The sequence below is a fragment of the Artibeus jamaicensis genome, unplaced genomic scaffold (assembly GCF_021234435.1).
Source record: "Artibeus jamaicensis isolate MK-2021 breed Jamaican fruit bat unplaced genomic scaffold, CSHL_Jam_final scaffold_3307, whole genome shotgun sequence".
Classification (NCBI taxonomy): domain Eukaryota; kingdom Metazoa; phylum Chordata; class Mammalia; order Chiroptera; family Phyllostomidae; genus Artibeus; species Artibeus jamaicensis.
Window position 1 is genome coordinate 7,166,890 of NW_026522040.1, and position 27,573 is coordinate 7,194,462.

At 52.5% G+C, this 27,573-nt stretch overlaps 1 protein-coding gene across 5 annotated transcripts; it reads right to left on the reverse strand.

Moving 5' to 3' along the window:
* Positions 1-27,095, reverse strand: CCDC136 (coiled-coil domain containing 136). Of its 5 annotated transcripts, XM_037167751.2 has the most exons (18): positions 26,985-27,095; positions 26,121-26,228; positions 24,265-24,519; positions 24,099-24,173; positions 18,464-18,787; positions 15,807-15,918; positions 15,063-15,231; positions 14,711-14,851; positions 14,211-14,369; positions 13,763-13,933; positions 13,170-13,355; positions 11,376-11,570; positions 10,660-10,887; positions 8,758-9,228; positions 8,403-8,624; positions 6,911-7,180; positions 5,850-6,212; positions 1-335 (listed from the first exon to the last, which is right to left on the reverse strand). In XM_037167751.2, the coding sequence occupies exons 1-18, from the start codon at positions 27,040-27,042 to the stop codon at positions 225-227; spliced, it is 3,618 nt and encodes a 1,205-aa protein (XP_037023646.2). In that variant the 5' UTR covers positions 27,043-27,095; the 3' UTR covers positions 1-224. The 5 variants fall into 5 exon arrangements, with proteins under 5 accessions (XP_037023646.2, XP_037023648.2, XP_053513095.1 ...); XM_037167752.2 differs by lacking the exon at positions 1-335 and having other exon boundaries at positions 5,935-5,992; XM_037167753.2 differs by lacking the exons at positions 6,911-7,180; positions 8,403-8,624.
* Positions 27,096-27,573: the final 478 nt, after the last annotated feature.

Here is a 27,573-nt window from a genome sequence, read left to right on the forward strand (position 1 = left end):
TGTAGTCAGGCTGACATTTAATTCCAAGGGACCCAGGCTCTTATACAACACGGGAGATGGGAGCCAGCAGCCCCCACTAAGCCTCTCCAGCCTGGGTGGCTGAAGCTAAGACGACGGGGACACATGAGACACATGGTGGGCGGGGCTCTGGCACAGTGTGTGGTGCCCAAAGCCGAGGGTAGTGGCCCCTGGGATCTGCCCCCTTGGCTGGCCCAGGTCTGCCATCACTCCAGGAGGCAGAACTCTGTCTCCTGCTGCCGCATGTTGGGTAATACATACAGAGCCACAGCTGCAAGAGCCAAGAACACCACGGGCTTCCACATCCCAAACATGTTCTGTGGGGACCAAAGACAAATGGTGAGTGCCCAGGCCTCCGAACCCTGCCCCAAACCAGAGATGCCCTGCCTGCTGGTGCTGGAGACACCTCGGGACCACCAGGGTCCACTCCCTCTTACCTGCTGGGCAAACGCTGGAGACAGTGCGCTCCGAGTCCTGGAACGACCCTGCGTGGACCACCTGGGGCCACACCTGTGCATGTGCCCCGTGAGTGAGAAGACCGGTTCCCGTGTGCAGAGGCACTCAAAGTCAGACCTCAGACTACCGAATGGTGGCAATGAGAAAGGACTGGATACTGTGGCAAAAGTATGAGGGCAAAGGGGGCCTTTGAGAGAGGCAGCAGCACCTCACTAGTTTCAGGGAGAAGCAGCCCAGAGTCAAGAGGGTGTTGGGATCGAGGGGGAAGTGAAGAAAGTGCCCCATGGGGTGCAGGCGGCCCCAACCCTTTGGGACAATGTTGGCTCAAAGAAATCCAAGGAACCCGGTTGCTGGCCCTGGGAGGCACATGCCAGCGTCATTAGAGACCCCCAGTTCCCGGGGGTGCTGACGACTTCCTGAGCATGTGGGAGGCTGCCCAACCCTGCTGACTTTAGCAAGCCCGGCCGCTTCGCGGGACGATAAACATCATTTAGGGAACAGAAAATTTTGGACAAGAAAATACCTACTTGGGGAAACAGTTCCTGCTTTTATTGTTTTTTTTTTTCCTTTTTTTCCTGTATTTATTACTTGAAACACAGAATCTGGGTTATAAGTCATGAGCTATGGCATAACAGAAAGACAGTTTTAGAGAAGGGCAGCTATAGCCCATTAATGCCCAGAATGCGTCTACTTAGAGAAAAACGGTCTACAAACAGGATTTTAAGCCAACTATAAAGAGCAAAGAAAACCTCCCACACTTGGAAAGTTGCTAAAAAGAACATATGAAATGGGAAGCAAAGCAATGTTGGAGGCGGGTATATAATTTATGTAAGAAAATATTTACACACGCAGATGCTTCTATCCTAATGTTCACTGCTAAGAATGTCAGTCTGACGTTCTTCTAGGAGGAAGGAGCCGAAGCCCATAAAGGTGACCTGGTGCCCGTCAGACCGGGCGGAGGCAGGAGCCCAGACCGGCCGAGCGAAGGGCTGGTGTGGGCGCCACGAGCGGTAAGTCGCGTCGGGTTCTCCTGTCAGGCTGGGGCCCGAAATTCACACATCAGCACGTGATGTGTTAGGTAGAACTGAACCCCAGAACTTTATTAACCAGTGTCACCCCCAATAAATTAAAAAACAAAAAATAAAATAAATTCACAGATCAAGAAAATCATGTTTTAGACTTAAGGTGTTGGACAAGGTTTTCCATGACGCGTTTGGAGTATGAGGAAGGCAGTGGGATGACAGTTTGTTGCGTGACCATCTGTTAGGTGACAGATGAGCTGGTCAAGAGCCTGCAGAGGTGGCGCTCGAGAGTCTCAGTTCAGCCCTCACCTGTAACCTGGATGAGGACATGAGGGTGTGAGCCCTGAGGGTGACTGAAGCTGGGAGGGAATGGGAATACTTTGAAACCAGAGTCAAGGTTAAAAAAGCTTTACAGGTTAGATCAATGGTTTATCTCTAATAGGGATGCATGAAAAATTCTGTCTTGGATCCAAAAACTCAACTGCAGGTAGAGAATGGGGAGGGTCAGTCAGCATATGTGATGTGCAAAGGGGTTTTATAAACCACACGTGAAATAAATGAATGGTGCGCTCCTAGTTACCAAGAGAAGTACCATGTCCTCCTAATGACCTGGAAGCAGTCAAGGAAAATTGCTCAAAATGAGATGATAAGGGAAAGCGGGATTGAAATTTTACCTCTTGCTAATGTTAAGCGCTTAGAATCTGATTCACGACTTCCTGGCTGTAGTAGTTAACCTCTCTGCGCCTTCATTTTATCAAACGTCAAGTGATAACAGCCGCTGCCCTGAAGGGCTGTTGTAAGATTTCAGTGTGTTATTATGGATCAGGCGACCAGAACGGTCATAGCAGAGGGTGCATTTTGTAAATGCTTTTTGACGTGGTGTTTTATCATTTGTAAAGTACTTTTACATACATGAACTCATCTGGTCCTCAACAAGGCAGAGATTTATAACCCTTACATTTGAAGAAACGCACATTCAGATTATGTATTTTGCCCCTTGGAACTAAGCTACAAGCAGCACGGGCAGACTCAACCAAGTTCTCTGACAACTGTCAGCCGGTTTCTGCCGTCACTGCCTCTGCTCCTGGCTGGGGGGCTGAATAATGGGGTGCAACGGGCTCTGACCACAGCAAGCTCCCCTGGGAGGACCCTTACCCGGGAGCTCCTTCTGCTTGGGCCTGGCTGCGTCTGAGCTGGAGGAAGGTTATGGCTGAATGCTCTGTGCCTCACCCACGGGGACTCAGAAATGTACGGGGGAGGAAGGATTCGGGGAGAGACCCGTCACCAAAGGAGCTGAAGACTGTCCATGGGACGTAAGGAGAACCCCTCAAAGTGACGGGGAGTGGGGGAAGGAGAGAGAAGGAAACGGTGATGAGCTCCCAGAAAACGCTTCAGCTGCCGCCACCCTGAACCTGCCCACCAGGCCAACCCCACTCCACTTCCCGGGACACGAGGAGGAGGGTGGGGGAGGGGCAGTGGCTGGGGGAGCCTGAGGAAGGAGCCGAACCAGGCTGAGAGAAGACTGTGGGGTCCAGAAGGCAGGTGGGACCCGGGGTTCTACCTCAGGCCCTAAGACCACACCCGCCTCCTGAATTTGGTGCCCTGCCGACGGACCAGACTGCAGACTGGCCGACTGGCCGACTGGAAGGTGCCTGGAAAATGCCAGCCCTCGCTCCCTGAGGACACTAGGGTCTCTGGCTGGTGGAAACTTTTCACCAGTACTACATTCTCTCCAGAAAGCCCAGCTTGGGAAGCCAATTACAATAGAACCGGGCCCCCAAAACGGATAAACAGACAACTGGAAGATATTTCCTGGCGTTCTTGTTCTGATTTTTCTGGAGACCAGAGCCCCGCATCAGAGAACTTCTCAGCAGAAAGTATATAATATGGGAGGGGTTTCAGTTCCATTTTCCCAAAGGTTCTCGGATAAGTTGCAGCTACCCTTACACACACACACACACACACACACACGCCTGGGGCGGCAGCTCTCCAGGCCCCTCTCTCACCCAAGAGGGGAGGCGACAATTCCTCCGACTGCCATCCTGGGCAGTTACAACACTGAAAGCTTGGTTTGGGGACTCAATAAAGAGCCCCAGGGCCATCGGACATCAGCCCATCAGAAATGGCCAGGCAGCTCTGACGGCAGCAACAGTGCTGGGATCATCCCATTTCTTTCCCAGCCAGAAACTCAAACCATGTCTACAGGAAGCATTCCAACTGCCTCTGTGCTGTGGAGACGTGCTCCGAGACGTCGCGGGCTTTGCTGTAGCCCAAGGAAAAGCCAGAGCGAACACTCAGACCCCAGGACTGCCTGTTACAAAACGGCAAAAGCGAGAAGCAAGCAGCTGAGAGATAAGAGGAAGAGGGGAGGCAAGGGCCACCTGCACCCTCCCTGGATCCCTCCGCAGAAGACCCAGTCCCAGTACCTGCGTTAGGACGATGTCTCAGCCCACCAGCACCAGAGCAAAGCCGATATGACCACCAGGCCTACGAGAGGCAAGGAGAAGATGGGGGGACTGGGGGCAGGGGATGGCTGCAACGAATCAAATGAGAAAGAAGCACGAGGAGAGACCGGGACATGGAAGGTGGCGTAAAAAGACATAAACACATGAATCCAACAGATAACGGAGATGAGAAAACAAAGGGAAAAGAGAGAGAGAGATTGAGAGGTTAAACTGGGCAGCGAGAGCAGCAGGGTCTCTTCCCTGCTGCCTGGGCCTGGTTCTCCCCGCTGGGGGCCTCCGGAGGGTGGGAACCGGAACGGGCTTAGCCGAGGCTTAGGTCTAAATCGGCGGGTGCGTCCAGCTTTTCCCCTTGTCATATCCCCCTCATGTCTTGGCAAGCGGGGGTGGTCTGCACCTAGGCCCCTCCTGTAGGAAACTGGAGAAGTGGCACTTCGACAAAGAAAGCTGGGCTCTCTGGATGAGGAGGAGGTGTGTGTTGTCACCCTGGGAAGAGCCCCTCTCTTGCCAGACCACCTGTCCCTTTGTTGGCCCTGTCCTGGCTGTTTTCCACTAAGTCTTTAAATGTTCTGGGCTCTGGTCCCTACAATCCCCCAGGAGTGTAACACCAAGGTGGTAGGACAAAATGCACTACAACAAGCCGACGATGGACAAGGGCCAGCTCCTGGCCTGCGGCAGTCTCCCAGAGAGAAGCAGTTTGCCGGAGGTGGCACCTGCCAGTATAGCTGCCTACAGAAGACGCGGGACCCACTGGGCCAAAGGGTCACCTCCCTCTGCAGACAAAAGTGACGTGCTTGACCTCGGACAAATCAGGTCTGGCCTTTAGAAAGATGGCACCCAAGGCCGGGGAATGTCTGCGGCTCTGAGCTAACCCGAGGTGAAATACCAGGAATTCAGAGAAATACAACACCGGGGAAGAGTGCGCGGCTCTCCCACCCCACGTCCCGGGTAACGCCTGCCGCAGGGTCACAAGGACTGCATGTGCGAACCTCGGCCACCGCTGCTGACTCAACTGCCAGAAAGTAAGACGGCCTTCAAGTTGACTGCGACACCCCCCCACAAGAGACTTATTTTCTTCCCGTGTTTAGAGGGACAGAAAGAACTGGGACTGTAAACCAAGGACTCAGTCGGGAAGCACTCAAACTCTGCAGGGAAGCGGAGCCACCAGTTAACCTCAACCGGGGCAGGAATTCGGCTGGTACGTACCTGTGCAGATGTTCCGGTTGTTAAAGTACAGAAACACTTTTGTATTTTTGTTGGTGAATGACCCAGGATACTCCCACCTCAACCTCTCAAAATCCAGCAAGTAAAGGGTTAGCTGGGGTTCTGGCTGGTCTTCCTGGACTGGTCAAGGTCAATGACCCACTGTACGGACTGAAATATCCTACCACTTCTGATTACTCCAGGCCCCCACCCTCATGTCTCGTAACATACGGAGCCCAGTGGGTGACACCAGCCCTCCGCCCACTCCTAACGGCAACAAAGGTCACACTTTACAGGGCACCGTGGGCAGGGGACTGAGTGACTGGCCCAGGCTGAAGGCCCCGCGTTGTCCGCATCCCTCATGCACTCATGCACTTAAGCAGGGAGACACCCTCCTGACATAAATGACAAGTGCCACCATGTAAATGAAGGGGGCAGGACTCCGACAGCCACCCAGCAAAGGAGGTCTTTGTGCCACAGTTCCACGGCAGAGGGGGTGAGCCCGCCATCTTCCGCAGAGAGCCCACTCTCTCCAATTCCGTCTCCAGCTCTGCTTTCCCCAAGTGGGCTGCCTCGGAGACCCCTGGCCTCCACTCCTGCGGAAGTCCATCCAGGGCCGGTCACCCTGAACGCCGGGGCGCCTTGTGAGCCCAAGGGCCCACTTCCCACTTCCTTCGGCAGCAATTACCTTTTTGCTCTCAGAAATTTTGAGGGGGTTTTCCGCTGAACCTTCAGGGCAGGAGCCGTCCTCTTCATCTTGGTTGTCTTCTTTTCCCCCCTGGTCTTGGGACTCTTCAAATCCCGCCTCCTCATCTTCTGTGGCCTTCATTTCTGTGGGATCTGGGGGCTCAGAAACTACTTCGTTCCCGGACTCCTCCTTTGGTTCCTGTTCACTTTCCTCCCTCTCTTCCTCCTCCATTTCCTCTTTCTCCTCCTTTGGTTCCTGTTCAATTTCCTCCCTCTTTTCCTCCTCCGTTTCCTCTTTCTCCTCCTCTGGTGGGTCATCTGCCTCCGTGTTGCTGGCCCTGAAGTACAGCACTACCTCCAGACTCTGTGGGCGGAGGCGGGGCAGGATGGGGGATGCTGTTACCTACGAAGATGTCTCCCCTCAACACAACGCTGCACTACGTCAAGAACACATCGTGGTGCCCGTCTCATCGCGGTGCCTGGGCAGCACTGTGAGCTGGGACCGGCGATCTCCGTGCACACGGCACGGCGCGGAGGGTAGTCACGCCCAGACTCCCTGGAGCAACGCCTTTCTCTGGCCATTAACTACTCCAGATGGCTGTGGGAGCTACAGCTTCCCAAGCTCGGCACCTCACCTGCTCCTCCTGCCCCTGCACAGCCACTCCTGTCTTACCTGCTCCTCCTCTGTCTATACACAACTACTTTGAATAAGTTTCTCTCTTTTCATTCATTTGGTCCTTCTCTTGAGCATGTGACCCAGGAAGAACAGGGCCCCAGAAAACTGGGCTGGGTTAGCCGAAGCAGCTGTCCAGCCTCGAGGCTGTGGGCCTGTGGGGCTGTGAACCCCACATATGTACGCGTGGTCTGTATTCTACCTCCCCCGTGCCTTCACAGGAAAAGGGGGTGCACCAAACTGCTACCAAGACAGAACCACTCTGGACACCCTAGGACCCCAAAAGCTTCTCTACAAACACCTCTCCCGGTCAGATGGTGGTAGAGACCATTCGTCTTCCCAGGACCTCATCCACCTTCCTGCTGCTGGCTACAGAGGTTCCTACTCACCTGCCTGGCCTCACAGCTGGACTCAGAACTCTCCAGGCTCGGCTTGGATGCCTCTTTCTCGACCTCACTGGTGTTCTCGCTGGTGTTCTCGCGGGCACTATTTCCCTTGGTAACGGAGGACTGCTTCTCTTTGAGCTGGCGAAGCTCCTCCTGGCAGCACTGCAGCTGCCCCTCCAGCTGCTCCTGCTCTGCCAGAAGCCGCCCCTGCTCGTCCATGCTGGCCTGGTACTGCAGCTGCAGCTCCCGCAGCTTGGCCTGCAGCTCTCTGATCTGCGGGCAGTGCAGGGCCAGTTACCCACAGCCTGGCCTATGCAGTCCGCCTGGGCCCTGCCTGGGGGCCCTGCCTCGGGAAGTTCCCAGCTAGACCCCGTGGGCAAGCAGACAACAAAGAAAACACGAGGGCCCTAGAGTTGGCAGCAGAACATAGTGACTGAGAATATGGACTCTCGAACCAGGCTGCCTGGGTTCAAATCTCAGCCTCACCACTTACTAAATGAATGACATCAGGCAAGCTACTTTAAAAAAAAAAAATCCCCACAAAACCATAGGAAATGAGCCTCTAAGGCAGTTTTACAAAGAGCTCCTTCCTCACCTGAGGCACCGGATGATTTACATCTAACATGACCAAAACAGGATGCTCTGGGTTGTATTTTTACAGGGACCCGTCCGGAGAGTAACTGGGGAGCCACCCCTCCCGAATGCTGGGCTGCATTCTATCAGTTTTCGATGGGAACTCCTCCTTCACCCGAACTGTTTCTCTATCAGGCACAACCACCTCGGGAACCGTGCAGAACACTCCTGAGAGTGGACCTGGCACCTCGCCTCGCCCTGGAAACAGAGGCAAGTCCCAGCCTGCTGGCCAAGCCTGGCTCCGCCTTTCCTGACCTCCGGCAGCACAGCGGGGTCTCCTTGGCACGTACCGAGACTAAGCAACCTAGGCCTGCATGTCGAATGCTCTCGGAACCTCTCCCAAGCACACCCAGTGACCCCCCCCTGGACTGCCGGCTGCTCTTGGTCAGAGACAGAGCCTTCTGCCCCACTGCTAGTGGGTGCAGGACACGCCTCTTGGCATGACGACAGATCCAAGGGGAGCTGGGGCCTGTCCTTGAGAAGCTGACAATGTGGTCACAGTAACAAGACAAATACACATAAAATAGCTACAAAAAACTGGCAGGTGAAAAAATATAACCCTACAGAAGTGCTCTAGGGCACAGAGAGAAAGAGAACAGAAGCGGCAAAGGGGAAAAATGAAATTATTCAAACAGTCTTGAAGACCAGGAAATCCCAGCGTAGCGGGCCCCCGAGAAATGCCCATCAGCGAGGCAGAGGACTGCCCAGCCTCCTGGGACTCTGTCCACACCGTGCAGTCTGGCAGGAAGGGGGCAGCTGTGCAGAGCAGGTAGTGAGCTCCTGTCCCTCTCTCTTCACTCGGCCTCTCTGCAATGGCTCTGGGGACTCCTACAAGAGACCCTGCCTCCCTGATGGCAGTTACCTCATTCTTATCATTTTGGGAGCTAACAGGCTTCTCAAGGCCCTCGATGCAGTCCTTGAATTCCCTTTCACAGGCATCCAGCTCTTCCTTCAGCTCCATCTGCTGGTCCAGGAGCACCCTCATGCGCTCCTGCAGCAGGTCGTGCTCCTCCTGGCTGAGCTGGTACAAGGCCCGCACTCCCTGCAGCTTGACCAGCACCTTGGCCACCACGTCCAAAAAGTGCTGTGGAGGATGGGGGAGGAGTGACGGTGTCCTGGGAAGAACCTGCCCTCCGCCCCACTCTCTTTGCTAGGCCCTTCCTCAATAAGACAAGAACCTTCTTTCCCTGTCTGACATGCCACCTGGCTACTTTTACCTCTATATCTTCGGGCTCAGCAGGTTCGTCCTCAGTGCTGCTGATGTAACCTTTATAATGGGTGTCAGAGCTACCGCTGAGGTCGTAACCCTTATCAGCAACGATGCTGCTGCTGCTGCTGCTGCTGCGGTAACTCTTCAGATAGGTTTCGGAGGTACTGCTGAAATCACTGTCGCAGCTCCTGTGAAAGCTCTCTTCGCTGCCCTGGGTGCTCTCGTAACTCTTGTGATAGCTCTCACTGCTGTCACTGCTGCTGCGATAACTCTTCCTGTAGGATTCGAGGCTCATTTTTATAGACGGGGACTGGGCTTGGAGCAACTGCATTTCTTCCAGGCAGAGCTCCAAGTCAGCCTGCAGCCTCTTCCTTTCCTCCAGGAGCCTCCCCTGCTCCTGCTGCAGCAGCTCCTGCTCTGTCTGGCTGGCCTGGTACAGGTCCTGCAGAGCCTGCATCTGGGCGATGATCATCTTGGACTGCCGGGAGCAGGTGGGAGACAGTATCGTTACTCGAATGCTGCAGTCCTAACTGCACCCTCCTGTGCAGACGTCTGAGAGCACACTTGAGAGAACTGCTCACTTTCACGCTGCTCTCACGATAGCCAAGGTCGCCAGCTTAGCCTACAGGTAACTGGCATGGGTCAGTTTCTTGCTCATTGGGGAAAATCTCCCCAGGGCAGGCACTCCACGATTCTGGGCTCCCATTTCTGCACTTAGGTACATCCCTCTCTCCTTAGAACAGTACTGAGTGGGTCTCGAGAACACTCTGGCTCCATACCCTACTCTCTTTTCAGCCAGGTGTATCATTACTTTGACCTTTGGACTCAGTCTCCTCCCCTACCCCCAGTTCTAAAATCAGCCTTGGCCTTGAATGTGAGCATACAAAGAATTCCTCCCTCAGAAGATGGGGAATTGGAATCGAGGTCTCACTCTGAGTCCCTGTACCTCCTACGCCAATTCTGAATCTGGACTGTGGGTATGTTTCCCTGGCCCTCGGGGCCTGGCTTCTTGGCTGTTGATGCCCAGGATGAGATCCGATCAGCTAAGGAAATATTTTATGCCTGGTTCCTGGTCTCTGTGTCATCCAGGCTGAAATCGCTCCTCCTGGAATCTGACCAAATCTTGCAATTCAGATTGCTGCTATTCCCTGAATTCCCCTGTCCAGGCCTGTATCTGAATGAACTGATTTTTGCCTAAACCAAAACAGTCTTGCTTTGCCTAAACCTGCACTTCCTTGCTCCTAATGAAATCTCAGGCCAAATTCACCCCCCAAACCTGAAAGACTTACATGGAAATCTGCACCTGTGAGGCCTCCGAGACATGACCCCTTGCTGGTGTCTAACCCCTCTGCCCTGGCTGTTGTTCTTCTCAACAGTGCAGTGAAGACAGTGGGGTCCCTTCCAAAAGACCCACCGGCTAGGAACTCTTGCCTTGGAAATGAATGGCCCACATTGGGCTCATGTAGAACACTAAAAGGTTATAGATTTTATCATTGAAAAGTGTACTTCTCAATGATCACCCAGCTCCCGAGAAAAGGACGATACTCTCGGAGTCAGTCCCAAGCAATCCAAACAAACACTAAATGTTACTCATCTGGAAAATGCGACATTGAAGATGAGATGTTGAAGGGATTGAGACAAATTATCAGGTGTGTACAGACATCTGGGTCATCCCGGTTCTAAGCGCTCACAGGGCTTGGCTGGGCGAGCACATGGGGTGGGCCCTCAGGCCGTAGCTAAAGCCACAGCTGAATGAGCCCAGGGGCACTTGTGGCTGGCGCCGGTCAGGGACACAGTCTCATCCTTACTCCCGGCTGAACAAACACAGGCCTTCCGGTCCCCGACCCTTCTGTGCAGCCCTTTTCCCTGCTGTCCCCAGAGCCGTCTCCCTGCCTCTCACTATGGTTACCTTGTTTTGACCACACTGGGAGGACTTAAGCGATTTGGAACCTTCCCGATTGTCCAACACTTCCTGGAAATGAGACTCTTTGAAGAGACGCAGCTCTTTATGCAGTTCTAGTTGGTCCTTCAATACATTTTCCTGATGCTCTATCAGCTGTTTCTGCTCCTCCTGCATGCCTTGGTAGAGCAGCTGGAGTTCACACAGGTCCTGCAGCTTTGTAAGCATCTCCTCACTCTGTGAGGCAGGGTGGAAGGAAGGAGCAGGGACTGTGGTGGTGGCGGCATGGAAGCCCGCTGCCTCCCTCCTGCTGGGGACCCTCCCCTTAGGAACCTCTGGGCTGGCTGTGCACAGCCTGTCTGGGGCAGGGGCTGTCCCCCCCGGGGAGATCTGCTCATACAGAGTGGCACTGATCTCGTAAGTTTGGATGTATTTTGTAGTTTACTAAGTGCTTTCAAGTATATTTTCTCCAGATGTACTAAATATATAAATATAAAACGCTGGGCAGATTCCAGAACATCAAAAGTATTTTAAGGTGTAAAACCCTAATCAGCTATGTTAAATTTTTTGGTTTGAGATTGGTGAGAAAGTAAGGAGTGGCTGGTTAAGAAAAGAAAAATCTCTATCTCCATCCTTCCTTTTCTTTTTCCCAAGTACGGTCACACCTGGGAAGCTCCTCACAGCCACATGGCTGCAGTTCGCAGCCATTCACTGGCCACGGTTACCTTCGGGAGGAGACCACATTTGGGCAGCGGGACCGTGAGCCTGTGCATCTCTTCTTGCAGCTGGCCCTGCTCCTCCTGCAACCTCCTCTGATCCTCCAGGAGCTCATACTGCTCCATCTGCAGCTGCCCCATCTCCTTCTGGCTGGCCTGGTACTTTTCCTGCAGTTCTGTCAGTTTGGAGAGCAGTGCATCACACTGTGGATGGGGTGGGGAGGGGCATGGAGAGATGGTTACTCCGTAAGGCAGTCCTCTGCCCACGTGGCTGGCAGAGTACTTCTGTGCTCTTCTGCCTCTTGCCGTTTACCAGGGCCGCCCTCCCTGTACTGATTATCCTGAGTCTCGCTGCGCTCATACAGGTTTAGATGCGGAGTAGGTATGCTTGGGATGGCTGTGTGACCACGCTCTGAATTTCTTCATTAGTCTCCTCCAAGAGCATTTTTAGTGAGAGTGTTTTATTTCCCTGCCTCTCTTTTCCCCCTGGCCCTTTCCTTTGGTATATACCATTTTCTTTAAAAAAAATTTTTTTTTGTTGTTATTCAATTACAGTTGTTCCCATTTCCCCTACCCCCACCATTTTCTACTTCCTGTTACTCTCATTATCCTCCATTTCTTTTCATTCCTAAGTATGCTCCTTACCAATAAGGACTTAATTTCACCCTATTTTTTTCCATAATCACCTTTTAAACTCTTTAGAAAAGTATGCCCTATTGCTAAATTTGGGTTAAGAAGATGAAATCATTCTATGGTTCTAAACACCGAAATCTTCTACTATCAGACTAATCTGTTAGTCTGTTTTACGACCTGTGAGAAAACTCGCTCTGTATGCTGCATGCTGTGCGTCTCCCACTCGGGGAAGAGGGGTAAGCCAGGCCGCAGCCCCGACTCCTAAGCTTGGTGGGGATGGGTGAAGGGGGGAGTGTGAGCCTGCGCGCAGAAAGGCAGGTGGGCTGCTGGGGTGGCCCGAACGGCCTCCCCAGCTCTGTCTCCCCCGGAGGCCTTTCCCTGGGGACACAGCCTGCTGTCGGCTGTGGCAGGAGCTACTGAGTATTCTGGCAGGATGAGACTTGTTCCACGATGTTTTGAGCATCTTGGGCCTGTTCTCTATGACGCTTCAACACCTTTCCAGCTCCTATCAGCAATCCCCAAAGTGCTCAACGCTGGGCACCTGACAGTGACTTGCATTTTACACACTATGAGAAACAAGGAGAGCAGGAGTAAGGAAGGCTTCATTTGTCACTACCAGGATTTATAACTGAAAGAGAGTGGGGTAAGATCAGAATTCTGTTCCATTTAGCAGGTAAAAATGAAGCAGAGCGCACTTAACTGCTGTGAAGTCACAAAACGAACCCTAGAAGAGCCTAGGTCCTTCTCACCCAATCGGTGTTATGGGCACAAGGCCACGCCGTCTGACACGCATCTGCAACCTGCTCTAGCAAATCAGACCTTCTCTTTCTGCTTCTAACAATCACAGTTATCCACATGGGCCTGTGCGTATGTTCTCCATGAAAATGACAAGGTATCATTACACATGGAATTATGTGCAAGCCTTCCAGTGTTCAGCCTGGATCCAGATGTACTGATCCTACTAAGCTGTGGCTCGGGTCGAGGTCAAGGCAAATGGCTTTAAAGTTAACAGCATGGGGCTCTGACTATTTCCTGCCTTGACGCACTCAGCTGTGATTGGACAAGAGCCCACCAAGCCCCTTGGGTAGATGGATGACTTCCTCTTTTGCCCTTACCTCCTTTCTCTGGAGGAAGTGCCCAGGAGGTCTCAGCTCCCTGAATTACAGTTACCTTATTACCACACTTTCCCTGGTCCTCTGGGATGGGCTGGGTCATCTTGAGCTGCCTCAGCTCCTGCTGGCAGAGCAGGAAGTCCTCCTCCAGCTGATCAAACATGTGCCTCTGCCGCTCCAGCTCGTCCTGGCGCATCTGGTACAGCTGCCTCATCTCCTGAAGCTCAGCCTGCATCTCGGCGTTCTGGGGCAGGGGAGGCAGGCCCGCCATCACCCCAGGAACCTTGGTGGCTGCACTCTCAACTCTAAGGCCATGACTAAGGGGGTCCTACCCGGACCTTTCCGGTCCCAGTTTCATCCCACTGAGGGCTCCCTGAGATGGACGAGTCCCTACCAGGGAACTGGGGCTTCCATCTTGGGGAGTGGAGAAAGGAAAGGGCTCCCTTTTTACAGGCCGATATTCGGATTTAAAATCAGAGGAACCTGAGAGCATCGTGATTCTCTGAGATCACCTTTCTACTAGGCAACTCTCTATCGCCCTTGCCAGCGGCTCCTCCGCAAGCCTCCTAGCATCCCCGCTCCTCCGGTGTACCTGTCCTGGCACGGCAGCTCGGCCTTCTCCCCTGCTCCCTCACCTGACGCTTCTTTTACCTTCTCACTGCTCTCTTGGAAGCAGTCCGAGATGTCCTTGAGGCGCTGCACCTCTGCCTTGTGGTACCGCAGGTCCTCCTGCAGTTGTTGCTGCTCCTCCAGCAGCTTATCCTTATCACATGTGACGTTCTGATACTGGAGCTGCAGCTTGTGGAGTCGGCACAGTAACTCCTGCGGTGGAGGGGGCTTCGGGCAGTACTCCTGGGATCCTCAGCCCCCTCGCTTCTCTGCCTGAGTCACTGTCAGACACAGGTGGCCTAAGAACTGACTTCTCCCTGCCCTCCATGCACTGGTTGTCCCCTCATCAAACACGGTACTGGAGAGCAGCCGGTGTTCCTCACCCATGGTGCTGCGGACGTAGGTGGCGGCTGGGTTATTTTAACTCTCTACTCCTAACCACCTTCCCCAAACCTCATAACACCTAAGTTGCCCCTCTGGGTGCTGTTACCTTCTCACTTTGGCTTTCTATGACTGTGGGTTTCATGATTTTGAGCTGCCGGAGCTCAGCCTGAAGATGGAGCTGCACCTTCAAGAGCTCAGTCTGTTCATCCTGACTAGCATCGTACTTTTGCTGCAGGGCACAGAGTCTGGACTTCAGCTCCTCATTCTGTGGTGGGGAGGATGTGGGTAGAACTGTTACTCTCGAGAAATGGCAGACCCCTCTCCAGACCCAGTGGGTTCTTTTCCAGATGCAGACATCTTGACGAGCTGCCACAGGTCTTTGGTCTGGTCTGGTTTCTTCCCTGAAGCAGACACTCAGTAATGACTACCATTTCTAGAGTGCAGCGCTATGTGACTTCTCCAGTGGGTCTTCGGGAGCCTGTCCCCTGGTTGCAGGGCAAGAGCCAGCAGAGCACACGGCCTTACTCTGCGTCCATCCTCCCCGGAAGCGGTTACTCCACGGAGGCCCTTCTGCCCTCCCCAAGCTCCCTTCCCGCCCGTGTTTACCTGGGTGGCATGATGGGAAGTCTGAAACCGAAGCACCTCATTCTGTGCGCACTTGAGTTCCCTCTGCAGCCGCCTCTGTTCCTCCTCGCTGGCCTGGCGATGATGCCTTAGCTCTTGCAACTCACAGCACATTTCCTTACACTGTGTGGGAGACGAAACAGGAGGATGACTTACTACAAGTACCACTCGCACTCCGAGAACTGGCCTGGAAGGACACCGACCTCAGGGAAACAAGAGAGGCCCCAGAGCACTATCTCCTGCCGCAGGGCCCTGGTCCTATGTCTAAGGAGGTGTTTCCTGCACAGCCCAGGAGAGGGTAAAAGGACAACAGGAAGGGCCTGCCTTCCCCTACCTTGTTCTGCATGTTGAACATCTGCTCCTCTGCTCCCAGCAGCTGCTGTCGCAACAACTGGGTTTCCGAATCAGACTCCAAGAAATCCGTATCTACAGTCTGAGACTCTGTTGATACCATACTCCGTAAGGTTTGGGACTCCAGCCACTTTTCCGTTGCTCTTCGTGTCCTGTAACCCAGAGCCCCAGAGCCACGGTTGGGAGAGCGTTCAGCCTAACATCACCTGCTGAGTGTACTTGGTCCTGATGCCTTCATTTTAGGCAAAAAGAAAAAATGGTAAGGAGCCTTTTATTGTGATTTCTCTCTCAAATAAACACATTCAGAGTGGTACAAAGTCCTCAAACAGGCCAAGTTCTGTTTGGCTCTCCGAGATTTTAAGAGTGCAAATCAGGCCTGAGGCTGGGCCCGGTGTCAAGCTGGCTCCAATCTGGAGGCCACTGGACTGGAACGAGACCATGTGGACGACAAAGGAATCACTTCTGAGTTACTCTAGGGCACAGCAAACCAGACTCTAAGGCCTGGAATGGAAGGAAACTAAGTTTTTGAACTCACTCAACGCTGGACCTAGACAATGGGGTCGGATCCCCACACCTGCTTTTAGGTGGTATGCACGTCCTTCGGACATCATGGGAAGAACGGGATCTTCAGGAGGAGGGGGTGCTCATTAGCCCAGCATCTGCCTGTACCAGTTCTAGTCGGGGAACAGCCCAGTCCTACAGAGCCCCGCCAGCCTCCCGGCTGTACCTCTCACTCTCCAGATCTGCGAGCTGCCCCGTGAGGCTGCTGTTACTCTCCTGCAGGGCCTGGTACTCCTCATTCAGGAAGCGGTAGCGATCCCGCAGTTGTTGCAATTCTTCTGCAGAGGACAAGATGAGAGAGAGGAGGTCTTAGGAAGAAAGCACTGATCACCAGTGCCCAATTTCCCTGCCTAGAAATCTGAGAGCTAAAGGCCGAATAGCTCCTCTTTTTCTAGAGACAGAAGAGATTCCACACAGAGGCTTAGAAGGCCCAGAAAGTTCCACACTGCGGTAGGTCTATGCTTTCTTTCAAGAGGCTGCCCTTTTCATCCTCCCAGAAGATTCGCCCTGTGTGGCCATCTTCAAACCCCCACAGAATCTTGGGATTTTTAGGAGCTTATGATGGTTTGTTTGGCTTACTATATTTAAAGTTTCAGTTGAACTGTTTGATTACCTTCCTATTATACTTTTAGTACAAAATGCTGAGGAATGGGAACTGCCAGGTGTCACAGGGTCAGTCCTGGCCTTTCAGAGACAACCCAGGTGTCCTGAAGGTGCCTTCACTTCCTTTATCACCACACCAAATACATCGGCCCGCATGGGGTCAAGAATTCTGATGATTTTTCATCTGTTCACAGAAGGGCCCACCTCAACCAGACCCATGCACCACCCTCCAGCATCTGCAAAGGTCTAGCTGAAATGCCCCAATCTAAGTACCAGGTACGTCTGTGTGTATTTTTTAATCCTTATCCAAGAATGTTTATTGATTTTAGAGAGAGAGGTGGGAGGGGGGAAGAGAGAGAATGAGCATCGATCGGGTGCCTCCTGTACCCACCCTGACTGGGGATCAAACCCGTCACTTTTGCTTCACGGGATGATGCTCCAACCAACTAAGATACCCGACCAAAGCCCAACACTTTTTAATGCTGTGATAATAAAAATACCCATATCTGTATTGTTTCTCTATGATTAAGAATTATTTCTCTTAGCTCTGGCTGCTGTGGCTCAGTGGACTGAGTGCTGGCCCGGGGAACCAAAGGGTCATTGGTACGATTCCCAGTCAGGGCACATGCCTGGGTTGCATGCCAGGTCCCCCTGCAGGGGGTGCACAGGAGGCAACCACACATTGATATTTCCCTCTCTCCCTCCTTTCCCCTCTGTCTAAAAATGAATAAATAAAAATCTTAAAAAAAAAGAATTATTTCTCTTAGAATTCTACTGATATTGAAAGATCACTTAACTTGCTCTAATTAGCACACAAGGCCTACTTGTTAGCTTCAACATCCTGAAGTTCACTTTTAATTTTCGCTCCAATCAGAAGTCCTTGGAATAGTGCAGATTATCATAGAAGGGAGGCAGGAAACTAATCTTTATGAAAATCAACCATGTGCTAAGCATTAGACGTGACAGTTTCAGCCCTGGATTTAGTTAGTGTGTATGTGAGTGCTTTCAACAAGCTACACATTTCACTGAATTCCCAAAATAGCCCTGTAAGGTTTCTTTTTCTTTTTTAAGTAACCTTTTAATTTTAGAATAGTTTTAGATTTACAGAAAAGTTGCAAAGAGTGCAGAATTCCCTGGGAGAGTCCTCCCCTCGCTTCCCTATTGTTAACATCCGACAGTGGGTACATGTGCCCTGACTGAGGAATCCGGTTGGTGCGTCTCTATTAACTAAACTCTACACTTTATCCACATTCCTCTACATTTTCCCTGAGGTCCTTTTCCTATTCCAGGATCTCATCTAGCTGTAAAGTTTCATTCAGCAATTTTTACATATATGGAAACGGGGGTCCAGAGAGAGAATAATGAGCCTAAGTTCATTCTGCTTGATCAGTGGAGCTGAGATGAAGAGCTGAGGCCTGTGTAAGTCCAGCCCAAGCCTTTCCACCGGGCGGGCCATGCTCTCCTCACATCAATAGTGCAAAGGCTTTCAGAGAGGCTTGTGACAGCTGGGAAACCTTGTGCTTCTTTGATTCCTTGTTGATTTGCCTCTACTTGACTGGGCCTAATACAAGGCCTCCCATTATACCCAGATCATCAGTCTAGTCTCAGAATAAAGGCAAACTCTCTGATGTCATGAATCCTAGCAACCAGCAGGGAATTCACGGAAAGCTTGTGAGCTCTGAGCATTTGAGTGCCTCGTGTATTACTAGAAATAACCTCCCTTCTTCTCTGTCTTGTGATTTGTTGCCCCCTAAAGCCTCTACTTTGGGGAGAGCTAAAGGAGCCTATAAATTAGCATCCTGGGGCCTGGGTGCAGGACTGGAGGACCCCCCACCCCGCCACAGAAAGCAACCCAGGCAAAGCGCCATGATGCCAGAGCAGCAGGAAGAGTTCCCCAAGGTGACAGCCCCCTGGATTCCCACCCCAGAACTGTCTTTCCCAGGAAGAACTTCAGCAGAGTCAAGTCAACAAATGCCTGGCAGCTTTCTGAGAAAGAATTCTCAGGGTACACCTCCAAGGTGCTATTTCTTACACCATGATGGACTGGTTCTGTGACACTGGGTAAGTTTTTCTCCTTTACAGTGTTGACTTCAACCTGGAGGTTTCTTTCTAGAGGTTCCCAGCTCATGATCTAAGACCACCTTCTGCCATCTTCTCGTACACCGCCTCCCTCCGCTTGACTCTGCCGACAGACCGGGAGGAGCGCTTGCACTCTCATACCTTGCAACCCAGAGAAATCTGAGAGACTATAACTATTGGATGGGTCAGAGCTCTTCATCTCCATTTCTGCACGGAGGGAGGCGATCTCCATCTCATACTCTCCCCGAATGCGGTCCATGTCATCAAGTTCATTTTGCATGCGGCAGAGGTCCTCCTGCAGGGATGCTATGTCACTCTCATGTTCAGTCACAGAATCCTCTGCGGCTTGTCGCAGATTCAGGATCTCCTCCCGGGCCAGGTGCAACTCCCGTTCCATTTCCTTAAGTTCACATTCTTTCTCACGCTCTAACAGGGAAATCTCCTCCCGCAGAGACCTCAGCTCACCTGCAAAGCACAAAGGGTGGGGTGGTCAAGAGGATAAGTTCATTAATCTTAGGTGTTCTAGAGGCACAAATGTAAAGGCAGACTTCATTTCGTGTCTGGAAACTCCTGACAACATAGTCTGTAGTCCATCAGAGAAGCATAGCTTCATCCGGCATGGAATAAAGAAAATACATTACTTAAGAAGGGAATAGAGAGTGAATCTATGCAGTAAGGTAGTAGAAAGGTAGATTTTGATGCTTGGCACCAAAAGTAACAATTTAGGTGACTGAAAACAAAAAGTATTATTAGTGCTTCTAAGAAATCACTTAACAGGAAAAGGCCAAAACTAACTTGCAGTATTTTACTGACATCCTGAGTCTTTTAAAAAATTCTCTGACTAGCCCTGGCTGGTGTGACTCAACAGATTGAGTGCCAGCCAGTAACCAAAGGGTCGCTGGGTCAATTCCCTGTCAGGGCACATGCCTGGGTTGCAGGCCAGGTCTCCAGTAGGGGTGCTCGAGAGGCAACCACAGATTAATGTTTCTCTCCCTCTCTTTCTCTCTCCCTTCCCTTCTAAAATTAAAACAAAACAAAACAAAACAAAACAAAACAAAACAAAACAAAAACAAAACCTCCCTAACTAAAAAAAATTTACACAGATTATTCTCATCTATTCAGTCTGGGAGCTTGGAAATTGGAGCCTCAGAGCTCCCATGAACAGCCTGTGATAAACACTGGCCCTAAAACAATGCATATTTAGATTTTGTAGCTGAAATTCACACATAGGTTCATCACACGATAACCAAACATGGGAAAATAACCTACATGCTGATTGACAAAGGACTGTTGAAATTGATGATGGTTAAACAGAATAGCAACAGCCATTTAAAAGGAAATGGCAGGTTGCCCTGGCTGGTGTGGTTCAGTGGTTGGGTGCTGGCCTGTGAATTCAGAGGTCACTGGTTTGTTTCCCTGTCTAGGGCACAAGCCTGGATGGTGGTAGGGTCCCCAGTGCGGGGTGCAAGGAAGGCAACCACACATTGATGTTTCTCTCCCTCCCTTCCTCTCTCTAAAAAATAAATAAATAAAACCTTTAAAAAAGAAAAAGGCAGGTTCATAGAGAAGACATGAAAAGGTTTCCATAATATACTAACTAGAAAGAAAAATCAGCTACAAAATATATTGTATTGTATTTTTGCAAAAAAATTACATATACACTATATAACACAAATATACAAAGACATAAATAGAGGCGTGGAAAGATCTGTGTGTCAAAGCTACCCTGCAGTTTTGCAGCATCTGTGTGTAGAACCTTGGTCTCGCTTACTTGGCTTCTGGAAGTCAGGGAACATGTCTGTTTTGCTGATTATAGCTCCAGGATTTGTCACAGTAACTGACACAATGAAGCTTGATAAATATTTGCTGTACCCATGCATAAATGAGGCAGGGGGCCATCTAACTGAACAAACTTTTACTGACTACTACGAGGGGAAAAATTTGGCTCATACTGCAGATACAAGTGCTGAGTGGTCAGGGCATCTTAGAGTCAGGGGGGAAGGTCTCCCGCCCTATTCTCCCAAGTTCTCTTGTGCAGCTCCAGGCACACCTTTGCCAGCCTTTCCTTCTCTAGAATGATCCCAGCTGCCTCCTCTCTTTGGTCTATTCAAGTATTAATGGATCATCACCTCTGTGCCAAACCCAAGCATCTCTCCACTGAGCTCCTCTGACTTCCTTCCAATTTAAAAGGAACAAAGTCCTTGTTGTACACACTACTGAACAGAACAGACGTGGTCTGGCTCTTAGAGCTTTAAGTCCAGTGGGGGACACACATGTCAACTGGCCATCGGGATAAAGGGTGGGCTTCTGTGGGGGCTGACCAACCTCCACTTCCCCACTGTGCCCTTGTGGTTTGGTTTCAAATCTCCCTTAGGCTCTGCTCTGGGGTGTAGCCCTAAAAAGTGACGTGCTCAAGCCCGGAAAGAGCAGAGGACTGTCTCCCTTCACCTAAGAAAACTCTTCATCAAAAGGCAGGACACGCAGAGGCCTAAGGGGCGGGACTTGCAGGCCAGAGGGAGGGGCTTATCCAGAGGCTGGACAGGGTGGGCCTTGGCTGGGAGTTGGAAGGGGCGGAGCTGGGTTCCAAAGAGCTGGCACCAGTTGATACTGCCGCTGCGACTTACTGGGAGAGGCCTATGATCCGGGAATTGGGCTGCAGTTCAGAGAAGTCAGTTGTCACTTACTTGTTATGACCTCCATCTTGTTGGCCCCCCTTAAGTGGTCTCCCTGGGGGGGCCTTCCTCCACCGGCCGGTCCCGGCCCCGGAGGGGCTGTGGCGGCCGGAACGGCCTCTCAACACCAGCTACCTCCGAGGCCGCGCGCGCCCCCTATCGGCGGAAACGGGCAGCGCGCGTGCGCAAGGACGGTCTGTTTATTTCAGGGGAGGTGGGCTCGGGATTGGCTTACAGCCACTCTCCCCCCTTCCCCGGCTTGGATGAGAACTGACGCTAGAAACAACCCTACCGAGTAGAAATTGCTCTAGAACTTTGTTTTCCCACGTAATTGCCTGCCTCTCTACTTAGATTCTGACATCCTTCTTATTTGAAAGGAAGAATGTCTCTTATCCAAGCAAAGGCCTTTTTATACCGTACTGGATCGTTTCCGGCATCATAGAAAGATGACCTAGTGTGCCCTACGTCAAAAACAAACAAACAAACAAACAAAAAAACCCGAAACGAAACACCAAACCCTAAACCAAAACTCTCCCTTGACTTTCCTATTCCTCTATTTCTCTGCCCCTTCGAACATGACTGCTGGCATTCTCCGGACTCACCTTCTCCACCGGCCGCCCTCTTCCTCTGCATCCCAATCCAGACCTCTGTCTTCTCTGAAATATCTCAGAGCCCTCCATCCTGGCAAAGCAAATGGCCATCTTTCTTGACTACACAACTTTTGACGCAGTAGATTGTTATCTCCTTGGAGTACTTTCTGCCCTTGGCTTCCAGGGCATTAAAGGCTTCAGTAGTTCCTTCCACCCCACTTTTTGTTCATGTATCCTTCTGTATGGGATCTTTAAATACTGGAGTAACTCTGGGACTGGATCCCTTCTACTTTTCTTCCTGTATCTCCCTGGCATTTCATGGTTCTCTTCCACAGATCAAATGTCATCTCTATGTTAATAACTCCCAGATTTTATCTCCCATTTCTCCCTTGGTTCTAGATCCATATATCCAATTCAACATATTTATGAATCTTACTAGCTATTTCAAACTCAACATGTAGAAAATATGTCTTAAATGCTTCCCCTAGCCCCCCAGTCTTCCTATCCCGATAAATGACACCACCATCCAACCAGTTTAAGGCAGCCGTTCTCTTATCCCCCATCCAGTTCATCAGAGTCCTGAAGCTTGACCTTCAGAATCTACTGTGAATCACCTCCAGTGAATCACCATTCTAATCCAAGCACCCATTGCCTCTCTCGAATGGACTACTGCAATAACTTATTGATCAGACTCACTGTTTAGACTTCGTTTCCTGCAACCAGTTTCCACACAGTGGCCAGAGTGCTCCTTTTAAAAATGTAAAGTAGCCCTGGCTGGTGTAGCTCAGTGGACTGAACAGGGGCCTGCAAAGCAAAGGGTCCCAGGTTTGACTCCCACTCAGGGCATGTGCCTGGGTTGTGGGCCAGGTCCCCAGCTGGGGGCCACATGAGAAGCAACCACACGTTGATATTTATCTCCCTCTCTTTCTCTCTCCCTTCCCTTCTCTCTAAAATAAATAAATAAATAAATAAAATCTTTCAAAAGAATTTAAATGTAAGGTAAATCATATTACTCCCGCTCAGGTTCAGCCCCTCCCACTTTTTTGGATAAAAGCCAGATCTCTCAGTGGCCCTACAAGGCCCCTTGTAATCTGGTCTCTGCCTCAGAACTCTTATCAGGGTCCTTCTCATGCGCTGTGCTTCAGCCACAACGGCCTTTGTTCTGTCCTTCATACACAATGAAGCTCATTCTTGCCTCTGAGTTTCTGTGCTGGTTATTCCTTCTGCCTCATGTGCTTTTCCGTTAGATCTTTCTCATCATTCAGGCCTTAGTTCAAATGTCATCTTCTCAAGAGGATTCTAACTACCCGTGAAAAATAAACTCCCATCTCACCCCATCTCGATCGTATTGTTATACGATCTTCATAGCAGTTATTGCCACCTGAACTTGTGCTGTTTACGTTCTGCCTCTCCCTATCAGAACGTACTGTTCGTTGAGGAAGGGATCTGGTCTGTCTTGTTCATAGCTGGTCCTCCAAGTACACAGGCCCTCCATACATGTTTCATAAACAAGTAAACTAGCCCCATTTTACAGATAAGGAACCAAGTTTCAGAAAGATAAAAGTGACTTGCCCAAGAGCACAAAGCTTGTTAGGTGGCAGAGCTGGGCCCAAGAGCCTAGAGGATCGGAGATCAATGCTCAAACTCTGCCCTGTGCAACCCCTACACCCCATTTCTCTCCCCTATGAACTGTCTACCTCTCCTGCTTCTCCCTTTGCTTACATCTTCTTTCCTTTCATTTTCCCTCCCCTTCCTCCACCTTTGCTTTGTCCTCTCCGGGGCTGTTTCCTGGCCTTCCTTTTGTCTCCATTTATACTTTCCTTTTGCCTGATCTCCCTTCTCTGGGGAGAGTCCCTGCTGTTTTTTAGGACAGCTCCTCTAAACCTTCTGGGAGCCCACAGAAGTAACAAAAGCTGCCTCTTTAGTCGGTGGCGCAGTGGGATGTGGGACACCTGCCTTGTGCTTCCCGGAGACAAAGGGAATGTGGGCGTTGGAAGAAAGGGATTTTGGGGCCACAGCTCCATCCTAGGGAACAAAAGAAGTGTTCTCATCTGCTTCACCTAAAAGATGTATACAGTCCCCTCCAGTCACATCTCATAGGCTCACTGCTCTTCCCATGGTGCCCTTGGAGGGTCAGGAAAAAGCGATCTGCTTTGGAATTCAATCCTGATCACCTACCCCTGGCACTGACCAGGAGAACCAAGGAGAAGAAGTGTAGGTATAAAGGAAGGCAGCTGAAGGAGAGAAAGAGGAGAGTTAACCACAGGGAGAAGGGGGGAAATGGGAGGGCAACAAAGGGAAGGGGAAGGCAGAAGAGCCAAGCAGAGACGCAAAAGGAAAGGAAGTCAGGTAAAGAGGAGAATGGAGAAATGACGAGAAAGGGTGATGCCAGTAGAGCAAAAAGAGGAGACAGTACTGAATTAGGTTATATCTGTCCACTGTGCTTCAGCCACACCCTCAGGACGGAAGTACCCGGATAGCCACCACCTCTGCAGCCTGAGGTCTGGGAAATACCTTGGAGCTGCTGGATCTGCTTGGTGAACACCTCTGCCTGCTGGGCGCTGGCCAGTCGCTCATCCTCCAGGAGCCCTGCAGGGAGGGGGGACCAGCTTCAGGCCTGGGATCCAGCAAGCACAGCGCCTCTGGGCCCAGGCCCCCTTATGCCACCACGGACACTCACCCTGCAGCTCCAGGGAGTCATCTTCATGCTGCCCTGCCAGTTCCCGGGTCTCTTCCAGCTCCGCCACCAGCTGTAACACCTGAGCCCTCAGCTCCTCCAGCTCTGTCTCCGTGAGGCTCAGGCCGCGATGCTTGCCCAATGACAGGGAGCCCACACTGCCACCTTTCTGCACTTGCTCCTCCTCCTCCTCCACCTCTTCTTCTTCTTCTTCCTCCTCTTCTTCCTCCTCATAGAGAGCTGGGAGCAATACTTCCCCTAGGAGAGACAACCATCCTCCGGACTCAGAAGCGACTTCCTTTCCCGGGTCCCTTGAGGGCAGGCCCTCAAACTCACGGTCCCAGGGAGAGATGGTATAATAGTGCCACCTGGTGTCCCCCAAGGACCCCCTGGGCAGGACCTGCACTCGTGAGTCCTCAGGTGTGAGGGTCAAGTTTAGAGGTAGCCCACCCACCTCCCAGGCCCTTTCTGGACCAGGATTGCACCTGGAGGCCTCCTGTTACTACTGCCTTTGGGCCAACTGAGCGGGCCACCGGGGCGGGAGGGGGCGCTGACGCGGCCATGTGCAGCTTGCACAAGGGCGCTTGCTCTCCCAGTCCTGGCCTCGGGGCAGTGGGGTCAAGGAGTTGAAAAAGGATTCAACACTGGCGATGATTCAGGCCAAACAGGGCACGAGTTACAGTTTGAGGTTTTGTAGAGTTGAAAATTTACCCCTGTGGCTTGTGGGAAATAGCCCTTCCATAATAAAAAGGCATTACCTATCAGCAGACATAGCAAGGAAACACCTAAATGAAGTGATTCTGAATGTGTCACTGATCGAACATGAGGGCCCTTTCAAAGGTGCTTCTTTTCGAAATTTTTTACAAAGTCCACCTTCCTTATTCCTGCTGAGTGTTTGCAGGGGTGGGGGTGGGTGGTCTCCACTCTCTTTCCCAAGTGTTATGAGGCCCCTCCTCTCTTGGTGACTACAAGGCAGTTTTTCAGGGGAAATCTGAGGATGTGCTTGTGTGCGGAAGAAAGCCTTTGCTGCATTAAGAAACTGGGGTGTGCTGGTCCCCAGCCTCTGGCTGGTGAGCACCCCTCCTTTACTGCAATGCAGTTCCTCTTAATAGCAAAAGTCTTGTCTGGATGGTGATTGTCTGCTTCGTTTTAAAATTCTAAACCCCTGGTCTCACTTTATCCAATTCGAGCAGCCTTAGTTTCATCTGGGGTGCCTTGAATCATCGGTCCCCCGCCCAAGAAAGCTGGGTTACCCACACTGAGTGTGTACAGGGGTCTGGGGACACTTCACAAGGAGTCCTGAGAAACGGACCAGCATCCTGGGGCCTGCTGTTGACAGCAGCACTGAGTCCCACAAGTGTGGTGTGGACACATGAGTGTGGGGAGGTTGGCCTTCTCCCCTGACCCTCCCAGGCAATCTCTGTCAGGCAGGAAGCTCTCCTAGAGAACCAAAGCCACAAGGCTCGTGTATGAAGTTGGTGGTGGTGACACCAGAAAGACAATTCACATGCTCACTTCCCTGCTTTTCAAAACAAGAGACAGCTTGGGATCTGGGTCGGGAGGCAGTGAGAACAAACCCCCTGCTGAAAAGCTGCTTCAAAGCCCTGTCCAACCCAGGCCTCTTCCTGTCTGGCAGCTCCTGCAGGACACACAGCATGGTTGGGTGGTGATCAAGGCCCCGAAGGGAACCTCCTGGCACCTTCCTCAAAGCCTGATCCTCAGGAGGGGTGGAGGGGGCTCAGGTGAACTAGGGAAAGAGCTGTGTCCTGGCTCAGAGTTCTGGGGGTCAGAGAGAGGAAGGGGGAGGGAAGAGAAACTGGGCAAGGGGCAGAGAGAGGAAGCTTTCTGGAAAAACTCACCTTCCATGGCTTGCATCCCCCGACGCTCCAGGGACGCCCAGCGTTGGCCTTTCTTCCTCTCACAACCCTCAGACACCTCGTAGGAACCTAAAGTGGTCACTGTGGGACCTGCCAGCGGGGAGAGAGGAGGAACCGTCTGACAGGGGCGGCTGGGGGTGGGGCGCAGGGGAGAGAAGTGGACGTGCCTTCTTGCCCTTTGGAGCCTCGGGGTTTGTAATCCTGGTGCAAGTGCTCGGTTTACTCTGTCCAAAACTGCGACTCTCCCCCAGCTCAGCCGCCTCTCGAGCTGGGCCTGCAAGGCCTGCAGGGACCCCGCCCTGCACCCTCCTGAGCACCCCGTGTTCCAGGCTTCTCACCCTTGCACAGGCGGAAAGAGTGTATCTCTTTAGCCCAAGGGGGACAGGAGGAGAGAGGCAAGGGTGGGAGAGGGGACAGGAACCAGGTATGAAGAAAGGGGGAGGTGGTGTGAGAAGGGAGGCAGGTGATGGGGGCGGGGCTGTGGGAAGGGGTCCAGACCAGGGCTGCTGCCCTCCCCTCCGGGCTTCACCGCTGGACCTCGCCCGCCCCACCCTCGCCGCACGCTCAGAAGCCTTCGGGGGACGGAGGGGTGCAGGGGCTGCAGCCCCCAGGACAGGAAGCAACACCGAGCCGGACAGACGAGATGCAGAAGGGGCTGTTGGAGAGGATGCGGCCGGTGGCCGAAGACCCAGCTCGGAAAGATGGAGACCGGGCCCGGGTGGGGGGTGGGGGGTGGGACAGAGGGAGGAAGACTTCGGAGGGAGGGAGGACCTGGGGGTCCGCAGGGAGGAGAGATGGGAAAAAAGAGGGAGCGGCGGTAGAAAAGTGAGGAGGGGCGGCTCTGACCTGGGCCGGGGCAGCTCCAGCTCGCCGCGCCCGCGCCGGCCCCGGCACCCGCGTCCATGGCCGCCCGCTCGGCTCCGCCGCCGTCGCCCGAAGCAGACGCCGCAGCGGCGAGGCCCGGACCGGAGCCGGGCGCGCGGAGGAAGGCGGGGCGGGCCGAGGGGGCGGGGCCTGGCCCGGCCACCTGACACCGCCCCCGCCCGCCGTCCGCGGGCCGCTGTCCGCCGCCGCCCGGGTGCGCCCGGGAGCCCCGCCTGCACCCGGCTCGGGGTCACGGCAGCGGCTTGCGGGCGCGGGAAGGGCTGGGGAGCGTGTGCGCGGACACGCCCATGGCTCCGCGGAGGGCGAGCGGCGAGCGGACTGAAGTGAATCGGGATTCGAGTCGGCCCGAGAGGAAGCGACGAGATCCCCGGTCTGGCGGCGGGTCCTGCCCGGAGCCCACTGCGCGCTGGGTCCCCTCTGCGCCCTCCCAATGCACTCAGTGATGGGGCAGGAAAAGGACAAGATGGGCAAATCCTCCCTGCCTGGTTCCTCCAAACGCGCACTCCAACTGCCTCCGCACAGGACTGGCGCCGCCACCGCTGCTCTCGGC